The sequence below is a fragment of the Arvicanthis niloticus genome, chromosome 1 (genome assembly GCF_011762505.2).
Source record: "Arvicanthis niloticus isolate mArvNil1 chromosome 1, mArvNil1.pat.X, whole genome shotgun sequence".
Taxonomy (NCBI): Eukaryota; Metazoa; Chordata; class Mammalia; order Rodentia; family Muridae; genus Arvicanthis; species Arvicanthis niloticus.
Genome location: NC_047658.1, coordinates 17,080,198 through 17,102,662, shown reverse-complemented (window position 1 = coordinate 17,102,662; position 22,465 = coordinate 17,080,198). Strand labels below are relative to the sequence as shown.

Below are 22,465 nucleotides of genomic sequence, written 5' to 3'. Positions count from 1 at the left end.
CTTCTACTGTTATCTGAAGCCATGGTGTTTCTTTTTCTTTTTCCTGATCACTGGAAATAAGAACCTGTTAAATCAAATTTTAAAAGACACTTTGCTCTAATAATTTTTAGTTTACAGAGTAGAATATAATAGAATATTATATTGTCCAAAAAATCAAACATGTGAATTTTTTTTAATGAAATCAGTACAAAATGAATCCAACATGGCTGACATGTTGACACATTGTTCACAGCAGCACTTTGCATGCAGAGGAGAGTACTTTGTATCCATCAGTTTATGCCACAGTTGCATAATTATGGGAACAGTAGGCCAACAAGGCCACATAGTGAAACTATGTTACAAAATAACATATAATGAATCTAAAGCAAAATATAACTAATGGTTTCAGTACAAAGAGAGTTTGATACAATTAGATGAAGAAATTATGAATGTACACAATTACATCATATTACACCCAAAGAAGACATTTAGAATGTTGTGGCACTGGTTAAACCATATTTAATTTACTATCATAGATAAATTTTAATTTTTAACCAAATTTAAACGGATATTCTTTCTTGAATGTGTTTTGTTCCTGATGACAAGACAGGAGTTTTTTTCTGGCCTTAACAAAATAATGTAGCACTTGGGGGCAAAAATCAATCCAAGGAGTGCTATACTGGAAGCCAAGATGGAGAACACTTCCATAGCCACCATGACCTTCCCCTTTGTGCTATGGTAGACAGGGAGGAAAGTGATCCAAACACAGAAGAATACCTGCATGCTGAATGACAGGAACTTGGCCTCATTGAATGTGTCAGGCAGATTCCTGGACAAGAAGGCCATGGTGTAGCTCCCAAGTGCTAAGGAGCAGAGGTAGCCCAGGACAGTGTGGAAGGCAACTGTGGAACCCATGTTGCACACAATGATGATGTGACCATGTTCAGCATGAGTATCTTGATCAATGAAGGGTGGAGAGGTAAGCAGCCAGATTCCACAGATAATAAGTTGGATCAGTGTGCAGATGGGAATGATGAAATTAGGGGCTCTTGATACCATTAACCACCTCACCATTCTAGCTGGAACGGTGGCCTTGAATGCAATAACCACTGTAATAGCTTTGGCCAACACTGTGGAGAGAGCCACAGTGAACAAAATTCCAAATGCTGTCTGCTGCAAGATACAGGTGGCTGTGTTGGGCTGGCCAATGAAGAGCAAGGAACTGAGGAAACAGATGAAGAGGGTCAATAGCAGGGTGTAGCTGAGAGCCCTGTTATTGGCCTTGACAATGGGTGTGTCTCTGTGCTTCACAAAGACTACAAGAACCATAGCTGTGAGTACAGAGAAGCCCAGTGCTGTGATGGTGAGTGCCATCCCCAAGGGGTCTTCATAGGCCAAAAAGCTCACAGGTTTCTGGAGGCAGTAATTCTTCTCTGAGCTGGCATATTGACTTTCTGGACATGTCACACACTGATCCATATCTATTCAGAAATGAAAGTGAATGTGAATGAATCCTCAGGTGCTACCTTCACCCCTAATATATTAATTACCCCCAGCTCATTGAAGTGCTTCCTGAGTCACCTTCTTTTATTATTTCAGAAAGACATTTTAAAAAATTTTTGTTATTGATTTTAATTTTTAATTATCTTACTGTGTCATATTTCCTCATGGCTTTTTTTATATATTGTTATTTTGAGTTGACACTATTCTTCCACTTCAGATCTTTAATTATTCATTTACACATTAAAATGTTTAACCCTTTTCTCCCTTGCTCTGTCATCTTGCCTCTGCTCTCTCTTTTTTCCCTTTTTATTAGATATTTTATTTATTTACATTTCAGATGTCATCCCCTTTCCCTATTTCTCCAGCCCCCAGAAACCTCCTATCCCATCCCCCCTCCTCCTTTTTGTTTTATACCACTGTAATTACATGCAAGTATTAAGGTCAGTTCTATGTTGAGGAACTAGCAACACAACAGATGCAAATAGTCAAGGAACAAGCAAGACAATAAACCCAGATAGTCAAAGAACAAGAAAAGCAATAAACAAAATTCTGTGAGCACTCACTTGATCACTGTTTCTAAGGGCATATCAGGATGACTAAAATATCTGAGCCTACTTCCCTGTCCTAGTCCAAAGTCATTTTCATGACTGAAGTCTACTTCCTTGTTCTAGCCTAAGATTTAGATTCCTGCCTGAAATTACTTTTTTGTACTAGCCTAATGTCAGATTCCTTCCTGAAGCCCACTTCCTTGTCCCTGGCCAATGTCAGATTCTTTATTTTTTGTTGGATATTTTATTTATTTACACTTCAGATGTTATCCCCTTCCCTCATCCCCACCCCCAGAAACTTCTTATCCCATTCCCCCTCCTGTTACTTCTATGAGTGTATGCCCCCACCCATCGACCCACTCCCCCTCCCTGCCCTTGAATTCCTGAACACTGGGGCATCCAGCCTTTATGGGACCAAGGACCTCCTCTCCTACCAATGCCTGAGAAGGCCATTTTCCACTATATATACAGCTGGAACCATGGGTCCCTCCAAGCGTGTTCCCAGGCTGGAGGTTTAGATCAGGCTCCGGTCAGCATGTACTTCCTGGCATTAACAACAGTGCCTGTGTTTAGTGATTGCACATGGGATGGATCCCTAGGTGCAGTTTCCAGATGGCCTTTCCTCCAGTCCTTGCTCTATACTTTGTCTCTGTACTTGTTCCCATGAGTATTTTGTTACTACTTCTTTTAAGAAGGACCAAAGCACCCACAATTTGGTCTTCCTTCTTCTTGAGCTTCATGTGGTCTATGAGGGGTATCTTAGGTATTGTGAGCTTTTGGGCTAATATCCACTTATCAGTGAGTGCATACCATGTGTGTTCTTTTGTGATTGGGTTACCTCACTCGGGATGATATTTTCTAGTTCTATCCATTTGCCTGAGATTTTCATGGATTCATTATTTTTAATAGCTGAGTAATATTCCATTGTGTAAATGTACCACATTTTCTGTATCCATTCCTCTGTTGAAGGACATCTGGGTTCTTTTCAGCTTCTGGCTATTATAAATAAGGCTGCTATGAACATAGTGGAGCTTGTGACCTTGTTATATGTTGGGACATCTTTTGGGTATATGCCTAGGAGTGGTATAGCTGGGTCCTCAGGTAATACTATGTCCAATTTTTTGAGGAACCACCAGACTGGTTTCCAGAGTGATTGTAACAACTTACAATCACACCAACAATGAAGGAGTGTTCTTTCTCCACATTCTGGCCAGCATCTGCTATCACCTGAGTTTTTTTTAAAATCTTATCCATTCTGACTTGTATGAGGTGGAATCTCAGGGTTGTTTTGATTTGCATTTCCCTGATGACTAAGGATGTTGAACCTTTCTTTAGGTGCTTTTTGACCATAAGAGTTTCCTCAGTTGAGAATTCTTTGTTTAGCACTGTACCCTGTCAACTGTTGCTGGCAGGTCCAGGAGAAAGGAGAAATGTCCCGATCCATCCAGATTTCTCTCTGGGGCTGAGAAGGATGGTGAGTGTTGGTGGCCCAAAGAAACACACCCCTGGCTGGGAGTCTTGTTGAAGCAGGAACTCAACTTTAGTGTAATAACCGCTTGTTTTTATAAACTTGGAGCCTAGGTAGGAAGAGTTTTGTGGGGTGAGATGACATAGGGGGTGGGAAAGGGAGACAAAGTGTATGGGGTGACTGACAGGGCCAATTGCAAAGCTCTACATCAGCAACAGCTGAGCAGAGGTAGGGCTAGACTGGTCCTGTTGAGTCACCCCAGTATGGAGGTAACTAAGACAGGTCTCCAATGTGAGCCAGGCTTAAGCTCTCCCACAAGGCTGCAGAAACTCAAGCCAGGCTTGGCTTTGTTTACAAGGCCCAAACCAGGGCAGAAATGGGGCCCAACAGTACCCCCATTTTAAAAATAGGGTTATTTTATTGTCTGGAGTTTAATTGCTTGAGTTCTTTGTATACTTTGGATATTAGCCCTCTATCAAATGTAGGCATGATAAAGATCTTTTCCCAATCTGTTGGTTGCTGTTTTGTCTTATTGACAGTGTCCTTTGACAGAAGCTTTGCAATTTTATGAGGTCCCATTTGTCAAATTCTTCTTTTTTTTTTTCAGACATGGTTTCTCTGTGTAGTCCTGGCTGCCTTGGAACTCACTCTGTAGACCAGGCTGGCCTTGAACTCAGAAATCTGCCTGCCTCTTCCTCCCAAGTGCTGGGATTAAAGGTGTGTGCCACCACTGCCTGGCCCATTTGCCAATTCTTGATCTTAGAGCATAAGCCATTGGTGTTCTGTTCAGGAACTTTCCCCCTGTTCCCATGTGTTCGAGGCTGCTCCCTACTTTCTCTTCTATTAGTTTCAATATATCTGGTTTTATTTGGAGGTCCTTGATCCACTTGAACTTTAGTTTTGTACAAGGAGATAAGAATGGATCAATTTGCATTCTTCTACATGCTGACCTCCAGTTGAACCAACACCATTTGTTGAAAATGCTGTCCTTTTCCCACTGGATGGTTTTCACACCTTTGTCAAAGATCAAGTGACCATAGGTGTGTGGGTTCATTTCTGGGTCTTCAATTCAATTCTATTCTATTGATCTTCCTGTCTGCCTCTGTACCAATAACATGCAGTTTTAATTACTATTGCTGTGTAGTACAGCTTGAGGTCAGAGATGGTGATCCCAGAAGATCTTTTATTGTTGAGTTCATTAATCCTGAGTTTTTTGTTATTCCAAATGAATTTGAGAATTTCTCTTTCTAACTCTGTGAAGAATTGAGTTGGGATTTTGATGTGGATTGCATTGAATCTGTAGATTGCTTTTGGCAATATGGCCATTTTTACTATATTAATCCTGCCAATCCATGAGCATGGGATGTCCATAAACATAAAATGTCAGATTTTTGCCAAGTAGCCCCCAAAGCTCTCCACCTCTTCCCCTTTTTTATTCCACAAACAAGACTGAGCCTGTGTTAGGTCATTCTGAGAAGACTGCCTTCCTTACCCATTGTTGAATATACATTATCCAAAGCAATGTACTTCTGCCTTAGGTTGGTAAGACTCTGTGCATAATCTTATAAGTTTTTGGCTTGCCAGACTGTTATATTAATAACTCTGTCTGGGGGTCAGAAAGACATTTTTAAGTACTCTGAATAATTTCAAATCTATACAATGCTTTTTTCTTATGGTGACAAAAATTACAAAAGCCTAATGCCTTTCCTCTGTCCTTGTATGCTTTGCCTTAATTTCTGACTCTGTTGCATCTATTTTATGAGTCATAACATTTCAGAAAGATGTTGTATAATTGTAATTTGATTCTAACATCACCTTATGAAAAATGTCTAATTCTGGATATATATTTTGTACAATATTGATATTTTTTGAAATTCATTTCTTAAATGGTGTTCTCTGATTTGGTACTTATATTCATTTATTTTCATAAAATCCCTTGGGTACTCCAATTTGGTTAACAATATGAACGATTTCAAGCCGATCAATGCCATTATATTCTTGAAGCTTAAGTCCTTCAGTAGTGTTACGTTGTTACATTTGGCTATGGCATTATTTGTTAACACATAGGGAGAGAACTATTAAATAATAGTTATTGAATACTCTGCTCCTAAACATTTGTGAGTTTTACCTTGAATTAAAAAATATAAGTACCTCAGTTTATGCCATAATTTCTACTACATTAAACCTTTGTGTATTTCCGAGAACTATCATTTCATCAAGGGATTGTCTCTGTTTTATATTTTGAGCTAACACTTACTGAGCTTATTTTCAGAAGAATCAAATTTCTCTTTTCATACCTTGTTTTTTTTTCATTTAATGATCATAGAACTCTACTTACTTTTTTCTCATTTTTTTTTACACATTCACAACTCACCCCTTTGCTTCTATATGAGTGTTTTGTTTTTTCCTTTTTTATTGTACAATGTATGCTTCAAGACTAGAATTCCATCTTTGACTTAGTTAAGGAACGTAATGTCTGTTTCATTAACTAATATAAAGATGACACCTTATTTTAAAATTAGGTTTTGTTCTACATCTTGCATCAGTGATATCTTGAATTTTAAATTGTTATCATGTGTGTTTTTTACCCTATTTTGCCTTATGTATGGCTTTGAAATATAGTCAGTAAAATCAAATTTGCAGGAGTTTGTATTTATGACTGAAGTTCTCTTGTTCTGCACATACTGAATATATCTGTGGACCTACCATATAGCATAATTACAGGGAAGGGATTTTATCAAAGGAGTATTTCATATCTGGTATTATGAACTCATGTGAAATTTCATGGTGGTAGGAATTTGTATCACATAAGAACAAATTCAATGCTTCCATTAAGCTTAATCTACTTATTGTCAAATAACTGTGTAAATGTTTGGTTTTATAACTGTGTAAATGTTTGGTTTTATGTACATCAACAAGTGACACTCTCATTCTTACTCCAAGAAGCCTATCTTAACAGTGTTCTGTGATGACAGTCAAGGTATATGATGGTGGAAGATCATGAAATAAGTGATGCTTTAATCCCTATCCATAAACAAAGACTTTATAACTATACCTTCTAAGGTTTAGTGGAAATAAATGCATAATGTTTATAAGCTGAGGACTTAAAATTGCCTCCTTCCAGGCAATACATGCATCGCTTTAAGGATGTCTCAACAATTAAGGATAAGTTTCTTGGTTGGTTCTGCATATGTATGGGTTATAGAAAAATGAGGAAATTATTTTATCCTTTTTTTTTTTGCTAAACTATCTCCTGCAAAGATAGTCAAAGAAAAAAAAGTGAATTATTTTACTAGTGTAACAATTAATGATTATACTGGGTTCCCAGGTACAGTCTAAACCCAAGGGTTATGAAGATGACCATGATTAAATCAAATAGGAAGCATTCCCATACCAAAAAAATCATGAAGCCGGTAAAGGGATGATTAAGGATGGAATAAATTGACAAGTGCTAGTAGGCGGGGCGTGTACCTCGGATATATTGAATACATGTGGGCAACTGTAAAAGACTGCGTTTGACAAAATGTAAACAGCATGGAGAATATACCCAACAGATAATGAGGTAGATTACGTGCAGACCATCTCCTCTCTCTATTCCCCCAGACTTTATCCTTCATTGTCAGTCTTTAGTGATGCAAGAGAACACCAGCTTCAGCCTCCCTTTTTTCCACACGTTCTGTGAATACCATAGACCATCCCCTTCTATTTTACCTCCCCCACTCATTGATATATTCAAGCTTCCAACTCCAACAGACATGCCCTGGTAAACTACAGGCCACAACATCTAGAAAACCAAGTAAGCTGCTCCCAGACCTTCTCCTTCCTGTGTTTGCCTAGACCAAATCCTTCCCACCCCACATTTCCCAGCTCTGCAATAGAACAATTTTCAAAGTCTTCTGTGCCCCTGTCCTCCCATCTCCTGTGGATTCCACAGATCTTGACCTTTGTCTTCCTCTCCCCACTTGTTGTTTTGTCTCATACACCAATTTTATTATAAACCCTCTGCTATTCCATGAGCTGCTCTTCTGAGGGTAAAAAGCAGGCTAAAGCAGACATACAGCGCATCTACTGCTCCTGAAACCCAATCCCCATAGTCTCATTTCCAACTCTGTAATAGAATATTTTTATCTCCATTTCCTTTCACACACCATCACCAAGAGATCACAAGGACCTTCTCCTCCAATTTTTCTTCCCCTTATTCATTCTAACACCAGCAGGCTCCTATCCCATACCCCATTCTGCCTCATTTTATGACGGTACTCCCCTCCATATACTCCTGCCTTAGCACCCCAGCAAGCAAGTTACAGTCTTCTGTGATAAAAATTTCAGGTGTTGTTCTCATCTTGCAAGATGGCAGGTGAAAAGGCAGAGAAGCCTGATACAAAGGAGAAGAAACCTGAGGCCAAGAAGGTTGGATGTGATGCTGCTGCCTCTGGTCCCCGGGCCGCTGGTGCAGCTCCAAAGTGTAAACCTAAGGTTTAAAAGCCCAGGAAGGGGAAGCCCATTGCAGCTGAAACCCTGTCCTGGTTAGAGGAATTGGTAGGTACTCCTGATCAGCTATGTATTCCAGAAAGGCCTTGTACAAAAGGAAATACTCAGCTGCCAAGACCAAGGTTGAAAAGAAGAAGAAAAAGGAGAAGGTCCTTGCTACTGTTACAAAAAACAGTTGGTGAGGACAAGAACAGTGGCACCCAGGTGGTGAAGCTTCGAAAAGTGCCTAGGTATTATTCTACTGGAGATGTGCCTCAGAATCTGCTGAGCCATGGCAGACAGCCCTTCAGTCAGCAGCGAGAAGGCTGCGCTCCAGCGTCCCTCCCAGGACTGCTCTGATCATCCTCACCAGGCGCCACGGGGGCAAGAGAGTGGTTTTCCTGAAGCAGCTGGGCAGTGGCTTGCTACTTGTTACTGGACTTCTGGCCATCAACACAGTTCCTCTGCACAGAACACACCAGAAGTTTGTCATCACCACCTCTACAAAAGTTGTTATTAGCGAGGTTAAAAATCCCCAAACACCTGACTGACGCTTACTTCGAGAAGAAGCAGCTGTGCAAGCCCAGGCATTAGGAGGGCGAGCTCTTCCACACAGAGAAGGAAAAATACGAGACTACAGAGCAGTGAAAGGCTGATCAGAAAACTGTGGACTCGCAGATTTTGCCAAAGATTAAAGCTGTTCCTTAACTCCAGAGTTACCTTCGATCTCAGTTCTCCCTGACAAACCGGATGTATCCTCACAAACTCGTGTTCTAAATTGCTTACAACCTAATTAAACAGCTTCATATGTTAAAAAAACAACAAAAAAAAAAAAACAAAAAAAACTTCAGGTGTTTGATGAAAGAAATTGAAAGAGATATGAGAAGATGGAATATTCTTCCATGCTTATGGATCTATAAGATTAACATATTAAAACGATCATCTTACCAAAAGCATTCTAAAGATTCAAAGCAACCCCCTTAAAAAAAGTACAGAATACCCAGGATACAGTCCACAGAACTCAAAAAAGGTCAACAAGCTGAAGGGCCCAAGTGAGGATGCCTCAGACCCACTTGGGAGAAAGAAAGCAACCACAAAGTGGGGAGACAGGGAGGAAGGAACCTGGGAGGGAAAGGGAATGGGGGATGTGGCAGAGGGGAACCTGATCTGGTATTGGGTGGGTGGGGAAGGACTGTAGCCCTGAGGGCCAGCAGAAAGAATGGAAACAGGCAACCTTGGGAGGTAGAAGGTTGGGTGGAACCCCCAGAATGTACCAGAGACCTGGGAGGTGACAGACTCTCAGCACTCAAAGGGAGGGACCTTGCATGTAGTGATATACAGGGGGAGAAGGAACTTGTAGAGCCCACCTCCAGCAGAAAGACAGGGCATCAAGGGAGAGATGGGGTTGCTATCCCACAGTCAAGGTTCCATAATTGTTTCAGTCTGAAAGAACTGCAGGGATGGAAATGGAGAGCCTGAGGGAAAGAAGGTCCAGCAACAGGCCCAGAGTGGGATCTAGCTCAAGGGGAGGTCCCAAGGCTTGACACTATTACTGAGGCTATGGAGAGCTCACAAAAGGGAACCTATCAAGACTGACCTCCAGAAGATCCAACAAGCAGCTGAAAGAGTCAGATGCAGATATTTGCACCCAACCAGTGGGCAGAAGCTGCTGACTTTTGTGGTTGAATTAGAGCAAAGATGGAAGAAACTGAGGAGGAGAGCATCCCTGTAGGAGGACCAGCAGTCTCAATTAACCTGGACCCCTGAGATCTCTCAGACACTGGACCACCAACCAGGCAGCATACACCAGCTGATATGAGGCCCTTAACATATATACAGTAGAGGACTGCCAGGTATGGGTTCAGTCAGAGATGATGCACCTAACCCCCAAGAGCCTGGAGGTCTCAGGGAGTTTAGAGGTCTGGTGCAATGGTGGTTGGGGGTGGGGATATCCTCAGGGAGACAGGAGCGTGGGGATGATGTATGGGATGTAGAACAGTTGGAGGGTGGACCAGGATGGGAATAAAATCTGGAGTGTAAATAATAATAATAATAATACCACCAAACAAACAAAAAAAGAAAATGCAATCTGAGGAAATCTATAAAATTCTTGATACAGAACATCTAGGAAAGACTGAACCTAAAAAAAATAGGAATAGAAGAAGGGAAAGAGTACCACTCCAAGATGGCACAATATTCTCAACAAAGCCATAAAAGACAATTTCCTCAACCTAAAGAAACAGATGCTCATCAGAACCCAGTTCCCCCATCATAGCAAGCCCTGAACACCTCATCACACCAGAAAAGCAGGATTCAGAATTAAAATCACTTCTCATGACGATGATAGAGGACTTTAAGAAAGACATAAATAACACTCTCAAAGAACTTAAGGAGAACACTGGTAGACAGATAGAAACCATTAAACAGGAAACACAAAAATTCCTTAAGGAATTGCAAGAAAACAACTAAACAGGAGAAGGAATTAAACAAAACCATCCAAGATCGAAAAATGGAAGTAGAAACAATAAAGAAATCACAAAGGGACAATACCCTGAAGATAGAAAACCTAAAAAATGATCAGGAATCATAGACACAAGTATCACCAACAGAATACAAGAGACAGAAGAGAGAATCTCATGTGCAGAAGATACCATGGAAAACATTGACACAACTGTCAAAGAAAATGTAAAATACAAAAAGCTACTAACCCAAAATATACAGGAAATCCAAGATATAATGAGAAGGCCAAACCTAAGGATAATAGGTATAGATGAGGGGGAAGACTCCCAACTTAAAGGACTAATAAATATCCTCAACAAAATTATAGAGGAAAACTTTCCTAACCTAAAGAAAGAGATGTCCATAAATATACAAGAAGCCTACAGAACTCCAAATAGTTTAGACCAGAAAATAAACACTTCCCGCCACATAATAATCAAAACATCAAATGTACAAAACAAAGAAAAAAATACTAAAAACAGTAAGGGAAAAAGGTAAAGTAACATATAAAGGCAGACCTATAAGAATTACACCAGACTTCTCACCAGAGACCATAAAAGCCAGAAGATCCTGGACTGATATCATACAGACTCTAAGAGAACACAAATGCCAGCCCAGACTACTATACCCAGCAAAACTCTCAATCAATATTGATGGAGAAACCAAAATATTTCATGACAAATCCAAATTTACACAATATCTTCCCACAAATCCAGCACTTCAAAGGATAATTGGTGGAAAACTCCATCACAAGGAGGGAAACTACAACCTAGAAAAAGCAAGAAAGTAATTTTCCAACAACCCTAAAAGAAGGTAGCTATACAAACGTAACACCACTGCCAATAACAAAAATAACAGGAAACAACATTCATTTTTCCTTAATATCTCTCAATATCAATGGACTCAATTCTCCAATAAAAAGACATAGACTATTAGACTGGATATGTAAACAGAACCCAACATTTTGCTGCATACAGGAAATGCACCTTTGTGAAAAAGACAAACACTACCTTAGAGTAAAAGGTTGGAAAACAATCTTCCAAGCAAATGGTCCCAAGAAACAAGCTGGAGTAGTGATTCTAATATCAAATAAAATCAGCTTTCAACCAGAAGTAATCAAAAAAGATAAAGAAGGACACTTCATATTCATCAAAGGAAAAATGTACCAAGAGGAACTCGCAATTCTGAACATCTATGCCCCAAATGCAAGGACACCCACATACATAAAAGAAACTTTACTAAAGCTTAAAGCATACATTGCACCTCACACAATAATAGTGGGAGATTTCAACACCCCACTATCAGCTATGAACAGATCATGGAAACAGAAACTAAACTGAGACACAATGAAACTAACAGAAGTTATGAACCAGTTGGACTTAACTGACATTTATAGAACATTTCATCCTAAAACAAAAGAATATACCTTCTTCTCAGCACCTCATGGTACCTTCTCCAAAATAGACCATATAATTGGTCACAAAACAGGCCTCAACAGATACAAAAAGATTGAAATAATCCCTTGTACCCTATCAGATCACCACAGACTAAGACTGGTCTTTAATAATGACAAAAACAATGGAAAGCCCACATACACTTGGAAACTGAACAATGCTCTACTCAAGGATAACTTGGTCAAGGAAGAAATAAAGAAAGAAATTAAAGACTTTTTAGAATTTAATGAATATGAGGACACATCATATTAAAACTTGTGGGACTCCATGAAAGCAGTGCTAAGAGGAAAAATCATAGCTCTAAGTGCCCACAAGAAGAAAATGGAAAGAGCATACATTAACAACTTGACAGCACACCTGAAAGCGTTAGAACAAAAAGAAGCTAATATACCCAAGAGGAGTAGATGGGAGGAAATAATCAAACTCAGGGCTGAAATCAACCAAGTTGAAACAGAAAGAACTATACAAAATATCAACAAAACCAGAAGCTGGTTCTTTGAGAAAATCAACAAGATAGACAAACCCTTAGCCAGAATAACCAAAGGGCGCAGAGACAGCACTCAAATTAATAAAATCAGAACTGAAAAGGGAGACATAACAACAGAAACAGCGGAAATAAAAAAAAATCATCAGATCCTACTACAAAGGCCTATACTCAACAAAATTGGAAAATTTGGATGAAATGGACAACTTTCTAAATACCAGGTACCAAAGTTAAACAAGGAGCAGATAAACCATCTAAACAGTCGCATAACTCCTAAAGAAATAGAAGCAGTCATTAAAAATCTACCCACAAAAAAATGTCCGGGGACAGATGGTTTTAGTGCAGAATTCTTTGAGACCTTCCAGGAAGACCTAATACCAATCCTCTTCAAGCTATTCCATTGAATAGAAACAGAAGAAACAATACCCAATTCGTTCTATGAAGCTACCATTATGCTCATACCTAAACCACAGAAAGACCCAACGAAGAAAGACCAATCTCTCTTATGAATATTGATGCAAAAATACTCAAAAAATTCTCACAAACCGAATCCAACAACACATCAAAACAATTATCCATCATGATCAAGTAGGCTTTATCCCAGGAATGCAGGGATGGTTCAATATTTGGAAATCCATCAATGTAATCCACTACATAAATAAACTCAAAGAAAAAAAACACATGGTCATCTCACTAGATGCTGAGAAAGCATTTGACAAAATTCAACATACCTTCTTGTTAAAAGTCTTGAAAAGATCAGGAATTCATGGCCCATACCTAAACATAGTAAAAGCAATATACAGCAGGCCAGTAGCCAACTTCAAACTAAATGGAGAGAAACTTGAAGCAATCCCACTAAGATCAGGGACTAGACAAGGCTGCTCACTCTCACCCTACCTATTCAATATAGTACTGGAAGTCCTAGCCAGAGCATTTAGACAACAAAAGGAAGTCAAAGGGATACAAATAGGAAAGGAAGAAGTCAAAACTTCACTATTTGCAGATGATATGATAGTATACTTAAGTGACCCTAAAAGTTCCACCAGAGAACTCCTAAACCTGATAAACAACTTCAGCAAAGTGGCTGGATATAAAATCAACTCAAACATATCAGTAGCCTTCCTCTACTCAAAGGATAAACAGGCTGAGAAAGAAATTAGGCAAATGACACCCTTCACAATAGCCACAAATAATATAAAATATCTTGGAGTGAATCTAACCAAGCAAGTGAAAGATCTGTATGACAAGAACGTCAAGTCTCTGAAGAAAGAAATTGAAGAAGATCTCAGAAGATGGAAAGATCTTCCATGCTCCTGGATTGGCAGGATTAACTTAGTAAAAATGGCCATCCTGCCAAAAGCAATCTACAGATTCAACGCAATCCCCATCAAAATTTCAAATCAATTCTTCATAGAGGTAGAAAGAGCAATTTACAAATTCATTTGGAATAACAAAAAACCTAGGATAGCAAGAACTATTCTCAACCATAAAAGAACTTCTGGGGGAATCACCATCCCTGACCCCAAGCTGTACTACAGAGCAGTAGTGATAAAAACTGCATGGTATTGGTACAGAGACAGGCAGGAAGATCAATGGAATAGAATTGAAGACCCAGAAATGAACCTGCACACCTATGGTCACTTGATCTTTGACAAGGGAGCTAAAACCATCCAATGGAAAAAGGTCAGCATTTTCAATAAGTGGTGCTGGCTCAACTGAAGGTCAGCATGTAGAAGAGTGCAAATTAATCCATTCATATCTCCTTGTACAAAGCTCAACTCCAAGTGGATAAAGGACCTTCACATAAAGCCAGATACACTGAAACTAATAGAAGAGAAGTTGGGGAAGACCCTCGAATACCTAGGCACAGGGGAAAAGTTCCTGAACAGAACACCAATGGCTTATGCTCTAAGATCAAGAATCGACAAGTGGGACCTCATCAAATTGCAAAAGTTCTGTAAGGCAAAGGACACTGTCAACAAGACAAAATGGCACCCAACAGATTGGGAAAAGATCATTACCTACATCTGATAGAGGGCTAATATCGAATATTTACAAAGAACTCAAGAGATTAGACACCAGACAACAAAATAACCCCATTAAAAATGGAGTACAGAGCTAAACAAAGAATTCTCCACTGAGGAAACACAAATGGCCGAGAAGCACCTTAAGAAATGCTTAACATCCTTAGTCATCAGGGAAATGCAAATCAAAACAACACTGAAATACCACCTCACACCAGTCAGAATGGCTAAGATAAATAACTCAGGTGGTAGTAGGTGCTGGCAAGGTTGTGGAGAAAGAGAAACACTCCTTCATTGTTGGTGGGGTTTCAAGCTGGTACAACCACTCTGGAAGTCAGTCTGGCAGTTCCTCAGAAAATTGGACATAGCACTACCCAGCTATACCACTCCTGGGCATATACCCAGAAAATGCCCCAATATATAACAAAGACATATGTTCCACTATGTTCATAGCAGCCTTATTTATAATAGCCAGAAGCTGGAAAGAACCCAGATGCCCTTCAACAGAGGAATGGATACAAAAAAATGTGGTACATTTACACAATGGAATATTACTCAGCTGTTAAAAATAATGAATTCGAGAAATTCTTAGGTAAATGGATGGAACTAGAAAATATTATCCTGAGTGAGGTAACCCAATCACAAAAAACCACACATGGTATTTACTCACTGATAAGTGGATATTAGCCCAAAAGTTTGAAACAACAAAGATTCAACTAACAGACCACATGAAGCTCATGAAGAAGGATGAACAAGTGTGGATGCCTAGGTCTTTCTTAGAAGGAGTAACTAAACACCCAAGGGAGCAAATATGGAGACAAAATGTGGGACAGAAACTGAAGGAGAGGTTTTATGGAGACCATTCTACCTGGATATTCATCCCATGTGCAGTCACCAAAAATAGATGCTGATAGGATGACAGGAAGGGAATGCTGACAGCAGCCTGATAAGGCTGTCTCCTTAGAGGTCCCCCATAGTCTGATATACGCAGAGGCAGATACTCAAGCTAACCATTAATCTGATCAAGGTTCCCAATGGAGAAGTTAGAGAGTAGACTAAAGGAGCCGAAAGGGTTGGTGGCCCCATGAGGAGAGCAACAATACCAGCCAGCCAGAGCTCCCCAGGGTCTAAACCACCAGCCTAGGAGCACATATGGAGGGACACAGGACTCCAGCTGTATATGTAGGGGAGGATGGCCTTGTTGGGCATAAGTGGGGAGAGGAGATCTTTGGTCCCATGAAGGCTGAACACTCAGTGGGGGGGGGAATCTGAGGGTGGGGAGGTGGGATTGGGGGGTAGGTGGGTGCACACCCTCATAGAAGCAGGAGGATGGGGGATGGGATAAGGGGTTCCTGGGTGGTGGGGGGAATGGGGTAAGGGGATAAAATTTGAAATGTAAATATTATATCTAATAAAAGAGGGGAAAAAAGAAAAGCTGTTAGAACCAACATCTTTAGTAAAATGTCAGCCCTTAAAAAATTATCTTGATACTAAAATTTGTTTTGAGAATTGTATATTGCAGAGTACACAGCCTTGGTGTATCTACTCATCAAGCAAGCTGAGCAGACCTGTGCAAACCTCTGAGGTCCTGGAATTACATCTGGATGCAGTGAAGACACAGCATCAGAGACTTATCAATTTACTCTTCCCCCCACTCCTCTTCTAATATCTCAATGCCCATAATCAGCTTGAAGAAGTTAATGAAGAGTCAGTGCCCCTATTCCCTGGGCATGGGGACTAAGGTGGTAAATGTAGGGCTGTCTTTTTCCTGAGTCACTTGGCTAAGGTCTTGGAGTGCTAATTTGTGGGTTGTTGAAGATGGAACCTGGAATTAATGACTGAATTGATTTGTAAATAAAAACTTGGTTTTTGTCTGCATGTGATGAGCTAGCAGAGAACAATAGTTCTTTTGTAGATTTTTTTGTATGGAAAGCTTAGCTGTTTGGAGATCTTTGAGGTGTGAACACAGCTCTTCCAGATGTTTTCAAGAAGGATTTCTGATTTTGGCTGGAAAAAACCCATGGGGAATGAACACAGCTCTTTTAGAATTTTTTTCTAATGAGATTTCTGAATTTGATTGAAAATCCCAGAATTACTTAGATATTTTTAGAATGTTTTCTAGTTGCTATTTAGAGAAGGTTGTTGGAAGAGAAAACATGGTTCTGTTAGAATGCTTTCAGGCTTCTAATTTGAACCAGAAAAACCCAAGAATGACTTTTAGAATTTTTCTAACAAGACTTCTAACTTTGTTAGAAAATCCATGAATTTTTTTTATAGAAGCTTTTCTGACTTTGGTCATAAAATCCATACATGAATTATCTAGAGAGCATTTAGAAATATTTTGTACCAAGACAGATCAGTCTCAAACAGACAGCTGTCTTGAGAAGGAGAGCTGTTAGGCGCAAACTACAGACACAAGAGCTATCTATAGAGAGCTGCCCATGGAGCCATCTCTAGCAGAAGATAGGCTATCAGCTTTGAACCCATGATTTGACTTCAGGTCATACTTTTTGCTGCTCTCAGATACCATTTCTCTCAGGAACCCCTGTCCAGGCTAAGGCTGCCCTTTGTCAGATTCTGAAAAAATTCAAAGAATCATTAAGTTCTACTCCAAAAGCTGTCACTCCAGGAAATCTGAAAATCTACACTAAATAGATAATTTTCTAGATGAATACCACTTACCAAAGTTAAATCAAGATCAGTAAATCATTCAGATATTCCTATAACCTCTATGAAAATAGGATCCGTGATTAAATGTATACCAACCAAAAAAGCCCAAGACCAGATGGTTTTAACACAGAATTCTACCAAACTTCAAAGAAGAGCTAATACCAATACTTCTCAAATGTTTCCATTAAATAGAAACAGAAGGAGCATTGCCACACTCATTCTATGAGGTCATGTCACCCTAATACCTAAGTCACACTTAACAAAGTAATGGATGTGCAGACCAATTTCTCTAATGTATGTTGATGCTAAAATACTCATAAAAATATTCACAAACTGAATACAAGATGGCATTAAAACCATCATCCACCATCATCAAGTAGGATCCATCACAAGGATGCACAGAAGGTTTAATACACAAAAATCTGTCAAGGTATTCTACCATATAAACAAACTGAAAGAAAAAAAAGTCATACTATCATCTCACTAGATGCTGAAAAAGTCTTTGGCAAAATCCAACACCCCTTCATGTTACAAGTCTTGGAGAAATCCAGGGTACAAGGTGAGTTTTTAATCATAATAAACACTAAATACAGCAAGCCAGTGACCAAGATTAAATTAATAGAGAGAAACTTAATGCAATTCCATTAAAATCAGATATAAGACAGGCTTGCACAATCTCTACCTATCTATTCAATATAGTACTTGCTGTTCTAGCTAGAGCAATAACTGAAGAAGATCAAGAGGATACAAATTAGAATGGAAGAAGTTAAAGTATGACTACTCACAGATAATATGATGAAATGCATATGTAACTCTCAAAAATCTACCAGAGACATTCTACAGCTGAAAAACACCTTTAAAAGTGGTTAAACAAAATAAACTAAAAAAAAAAAAATCAGTAGCCCTTCTTTAAACAGTACCTAGGCTAAGAAAATATTGGGAAAATAACACCCTTTATAGTAGCACTAAATAATATAAAATATCATGCTGTAACTGTAGACAAGCAAGTGAAAGACCTATATGACAAGAACATTAAGCCTCTGATGAAGAAAGAAATCGAAGAAGATATGAGAAGATGGAAGGTCTCCCCTGCTCATCGACTAGGATTAACATGGTAAATACAGATGTTGCTAAAAGCAATCTGTAGAATCAATGCAATTCCCACCAAAATTCCACAACAATATTTACAGAAGTTGAAAGACCAGTTCTTAACTTCATGTGAAAAAAAAATAGATCTACAGTATGTAAAACAATCTTGTACAAGAAAAGAACTTCTAGAAGTATCTTCCTCCCTGATTTCAAGCTATACTACAGAACAATAGTAATAAAAACTGCATGGTATTGGCCTAAAACCAGACATGTGATCACTGGAATAGAATTAAACACTCAAACATAAACCTTCCCAACTATGGACACTTGATATTTGACAAAGAAGCCAAAACTATACACTGGGAAAAAGGAAACATCTTCAACAAATGGTGCTGAACTAACTAAATGTCTGCATGTAGAAAAATGCAAATAAAGCCATATTTATCACCCTGAACATAACTCATGTATAAATTGATCAAGGAACTCAACATAATACCTGACAGACTAAATATAACAGAATGTAAAATGGGGACTGTCTTGAACTCATTGGCACAGAAGACACCTTCCTGAGGAGAACACTAATATCAAGACACTAAGATCAACAATTAATAAATTTGCCCTCAGGAAATGTAAAAGCTTTTGCTAGGCTAAGGATATCACCAATAGGGTAAAACAGCAGTCTGGAGAATGAGAAAGGGTCTTCACCAACTGTACATTCAACAGAGGTCTACTATCCAAAATTTACAAAGAACTCAAAAAATTAGATATCAACAAGCAAAACAAGCCAACTAAAAATGGGATACAGAGCTAAACAGAATTCTCAATAGAGGAATCTTGAATCAAATAATAAATTATGAAAAGAAAAAATAAAATAAAATTTTTTCAAAGAAATGATTTTTTCATAAAAATTTTCAATGTCTACATATACAACCTGATTAATGACTTACATGTTATATATGGTTGATTTACCTTTTTTTTGTTTCTATTCAATGTCCTACATCAATTCTTGTCATCTAGTTCCTTGGTTTCACTTACTCTCTACAAGATTTATTTTCAATGAACTCATTTTGATTCAAGAATTTTCTATTGTAAACATCCTGGCCAAGGACTAGCAATGTTTTCACTTCACTGTGTTTAGTTTCAGTAGCTCAAGTACATGTAGCTATCCCTAGTTTATCATTCAACTAACATTCAATAATGCAGTTACATGACATTACTGCATTTTTCCTAGTTCTCACAAGACATAAATCTACATTAATCTATGTAATAAATGGCAAACACTGTGTTAATACTATTTACATATCATAGACATGTTGGTATTGATGAATTAATGATTATTATCACATTCTTTAAGGTTTAAAAATCTTCACATGTGTGGGAGACATTCATTAGAGAAATTTCACAAATGACCCAACTGTAGAACTAGCATAATTTGTGAAAATATTTACAGAAAATGTTTTCCTTCATAATGGGTAATGTCTTGAATATGTTTTTCATGTAGTTTCCAAGGGATTATGTGTATTACATGACAGATTTCAGAACATCTCTGTATTGGAGACTGATCACATAATCTTGAGTTTATTGTTTTGATTCAAGTGAAACAGGACAGTGAGAGAGAACCTTGGATCTTAAACAAGCTGTGAAATTTAAAAGGTAAATTGATGGTACTAGAAAAAAAATCATCCTGAGTGAGATAACCAGACAAAAAAAGACAAAATGCTTTCTAATCATTTATATGAGGCTTTTATCTGTTGAGTATTAATATAGCAGGCTACAACTCATATAGCCACTGATTTCAGGTATAAAGTAATGCCCTGGGAGAGTGAAGAATCACCCTAGGAAGCAGAAATTAACTGTATAGTTATGGTTGGATGGGATGTGAGATTGAAATAGGAGGTCAAATGAGGAATGGAGAGAAGAGGTGAATGTAAAGGGAATATGGGACTGAACAGCTAAATCTAAGGATCATTTGAGCATTTGTATTTGAAAACAAGTACAGTTGAGATTACTTAAAATATTTAAATATGTGTTAGAAAATCTAATTGCATTCACCAAATAATGAAAAAAACAAAATTCAAATGGACATCTGTAGCCAGTAAATGAGAGCTGTATTGTGAAATGAGTTGCATATAATTTTATCCCAAGAGGCTCCATAAGATCCCAAATAACCCAGGCTGTAGTCAAGGCTATTGGTTGTCCTACACAATAACTAAAGACAGCATTGAGCATAGAGAAGTCAAACTGGGACCTACCTATAGCCTTTACTACCATTGACTAGTTTTCACAGTATTCAGAGGTACTTTGCAAACTACTAGAAGGAAAAAAGAAAACACCACACAGATTTTAACCCTGCAATCTGTGCTGCCTGCAGAATACACTGATATAGTAGTGGCTCAAAATCTGTGAAAATAACAACTCACTATCTGATTCAAATAGAGGCCTGCTTCATGATATGAAACCCATGTCTGACAATGCTTTGGTAACCAAACACCTGAGAATAAATTGGCAATAGACTTAGGAAAAAACTAAATACTACTGTTCTACAAAAGAAACACAGCAATTTAATCTATTTGTAATGACATTATTTTATACATATAGATCAATATTTTTCTCAGCTTTCATCAAAAAAGTGTCTTCCACAACTGGACAATAATCAGAGAATGACAGACATTGAAACATTCAGTTCTAAAATGGTGATCTCTATAAAGATCCCTTGCTTAAGGGCTGAGGAAACACAGCAGGAAAGTATTCAGAAAGATTGCAAGAAACAGTGATGGGGGAAAACACTGATGAAAGGAAGCCTTCTCTACATACCAGGATTTATAAGGTATGAAATCACAGAAAAACTGGCAGCATGCAAAAGTGTTATATAGGTATAGGCCAGATAAGATCTTAGTGCACAAATGCCAACTATATACAAGCCCCATCACTAGCACAGAATCTATTTCTTTTTTTATTGATATTTTATTTACATTTCAGATGCCATCCCCTCATTTCCCCTCCCTAGAAAACCCCTATCCCATACCCCCTTCCCCTTTTTGCTTTTATAATTTTTTTTAATGTTAACCAATGGCTTTATAAATTTGGTAATGCTCAATATCAATCAGAATACCCAATGTAGATATATCAACTATCTTTGACTGGCGGAGACATGTGAACATCTGCCTCCATGTCTGGCCCCCCTCTCTTTCTCTCATCATCTAGCTCCTCCGCTCCTTTTCCTCCTCCTCTCCTTACTCCTCCTCTCTGTACTCCTCCCACTTAGCTCCTCCTACATATCACCCTTCCTGTTAAAATAAAACTTTTCTCTCAAAATACAGTTAGAGCATAACTATACTATTTTATGTCAGTAAGGTGCAAGATAGACCTAATACCCAGTCCATTATTTTGTTGACTAAGCAGAACCTCTGTCATCTCTCCTAAATAAAAGACTTAGTTCTGAACCTGGCTTTTTTTTCTTGGCTTTAGAATGAATGTCAGCTGAAAACCGTCCTCTCAAATCTTTTCTCTCAAAGTAAATAGCAAGGATTGGCTATGAGACTATAAGTTTTCAACCCCATCAGAAATCCAAAATGACTGAGTTAACTGAAATTATGGGAAGCACCAAGCATAGCTTCTAAAACTTAGCCAATTTATAGAGACCGCTGAACACCTGGACAGTCCCTATACTACGGAACATTGGAGCATCCGATCTTCAGCCTTCTGGCCCAGAATCATCTGACAGACCTAGTGATGCAGAATTATTAAGGGCTGATTACTCTGTCTTGGCAGATATAATCAGTTGACTATTCTGCAAGTGTGTCCTTTTCTGGACAGTGATTTGTCTGTAGATGAAAAGAGGCAATTCTTGTCTAGTGGCTGACTCACCACAATCGGAATAACTCCAAAGATGCTCAATTTCTTCTTAGAATCCAAGACAGGAAGCTGTCAGGAGCAGACAGGTCTCTAATCAAAATGAGCATAAATAGAGAAATGTTTGTCACATCAATTCTGTGGATTTCTGATGTTTTGAAAACCAACTATTTGTGTAAGGCAATCTGGACTGTTGTCTGTTAACTCCTCTCAGCTATTTCTAAAGAAAATATAGAGAACACCCTAACAATAAACTCAAAGCCATGAATTTGCTATAGGCCCTTAGCTCATAGGCTAACCATCTCAAATGAGTTAAAAAAGTTAAAGAAGGACTGGGTCTAAGCCTTATATTCCTAAATGTGTTATACAGGTACAATACCTATGATAGTAACAATATTCATCTCACTTTTATATTAATAGGAAGC

General features: G+C 38.5%; 1 protein-coding gene and 1 pseudogene across 1 annotated transcript in view; one reads left to right on the top strand and one right to left on the bottom strand.

The window, feature by feature from the left end:
* Positions 1-404: 404 nt before the first annotated feature.
* LOC117715410 (vomeronasal type-2 receptor 116-like) overlaps positions 405-22,465 on the bottom strand; it is a 45,469-nt gene continuing 23,408 nt past the window's right edge. Inside the window, exon 6 of the mRNA XM_034512209.2 lies at positions 405-1,460. Coding sequence (XP_034368100.1) covers positions 523-1,460 — 938 coding nt within the window. The 3' untranslated portion in view covers positions 405-522. The remainder of the gene's footprint in view (positions 1,461-22,465) is intronic.
* Positions 7,849-8,745, top strand: LOC117715424 (large ribosomal subunit protein eL6 pseudogene; annotated as a pseudogene).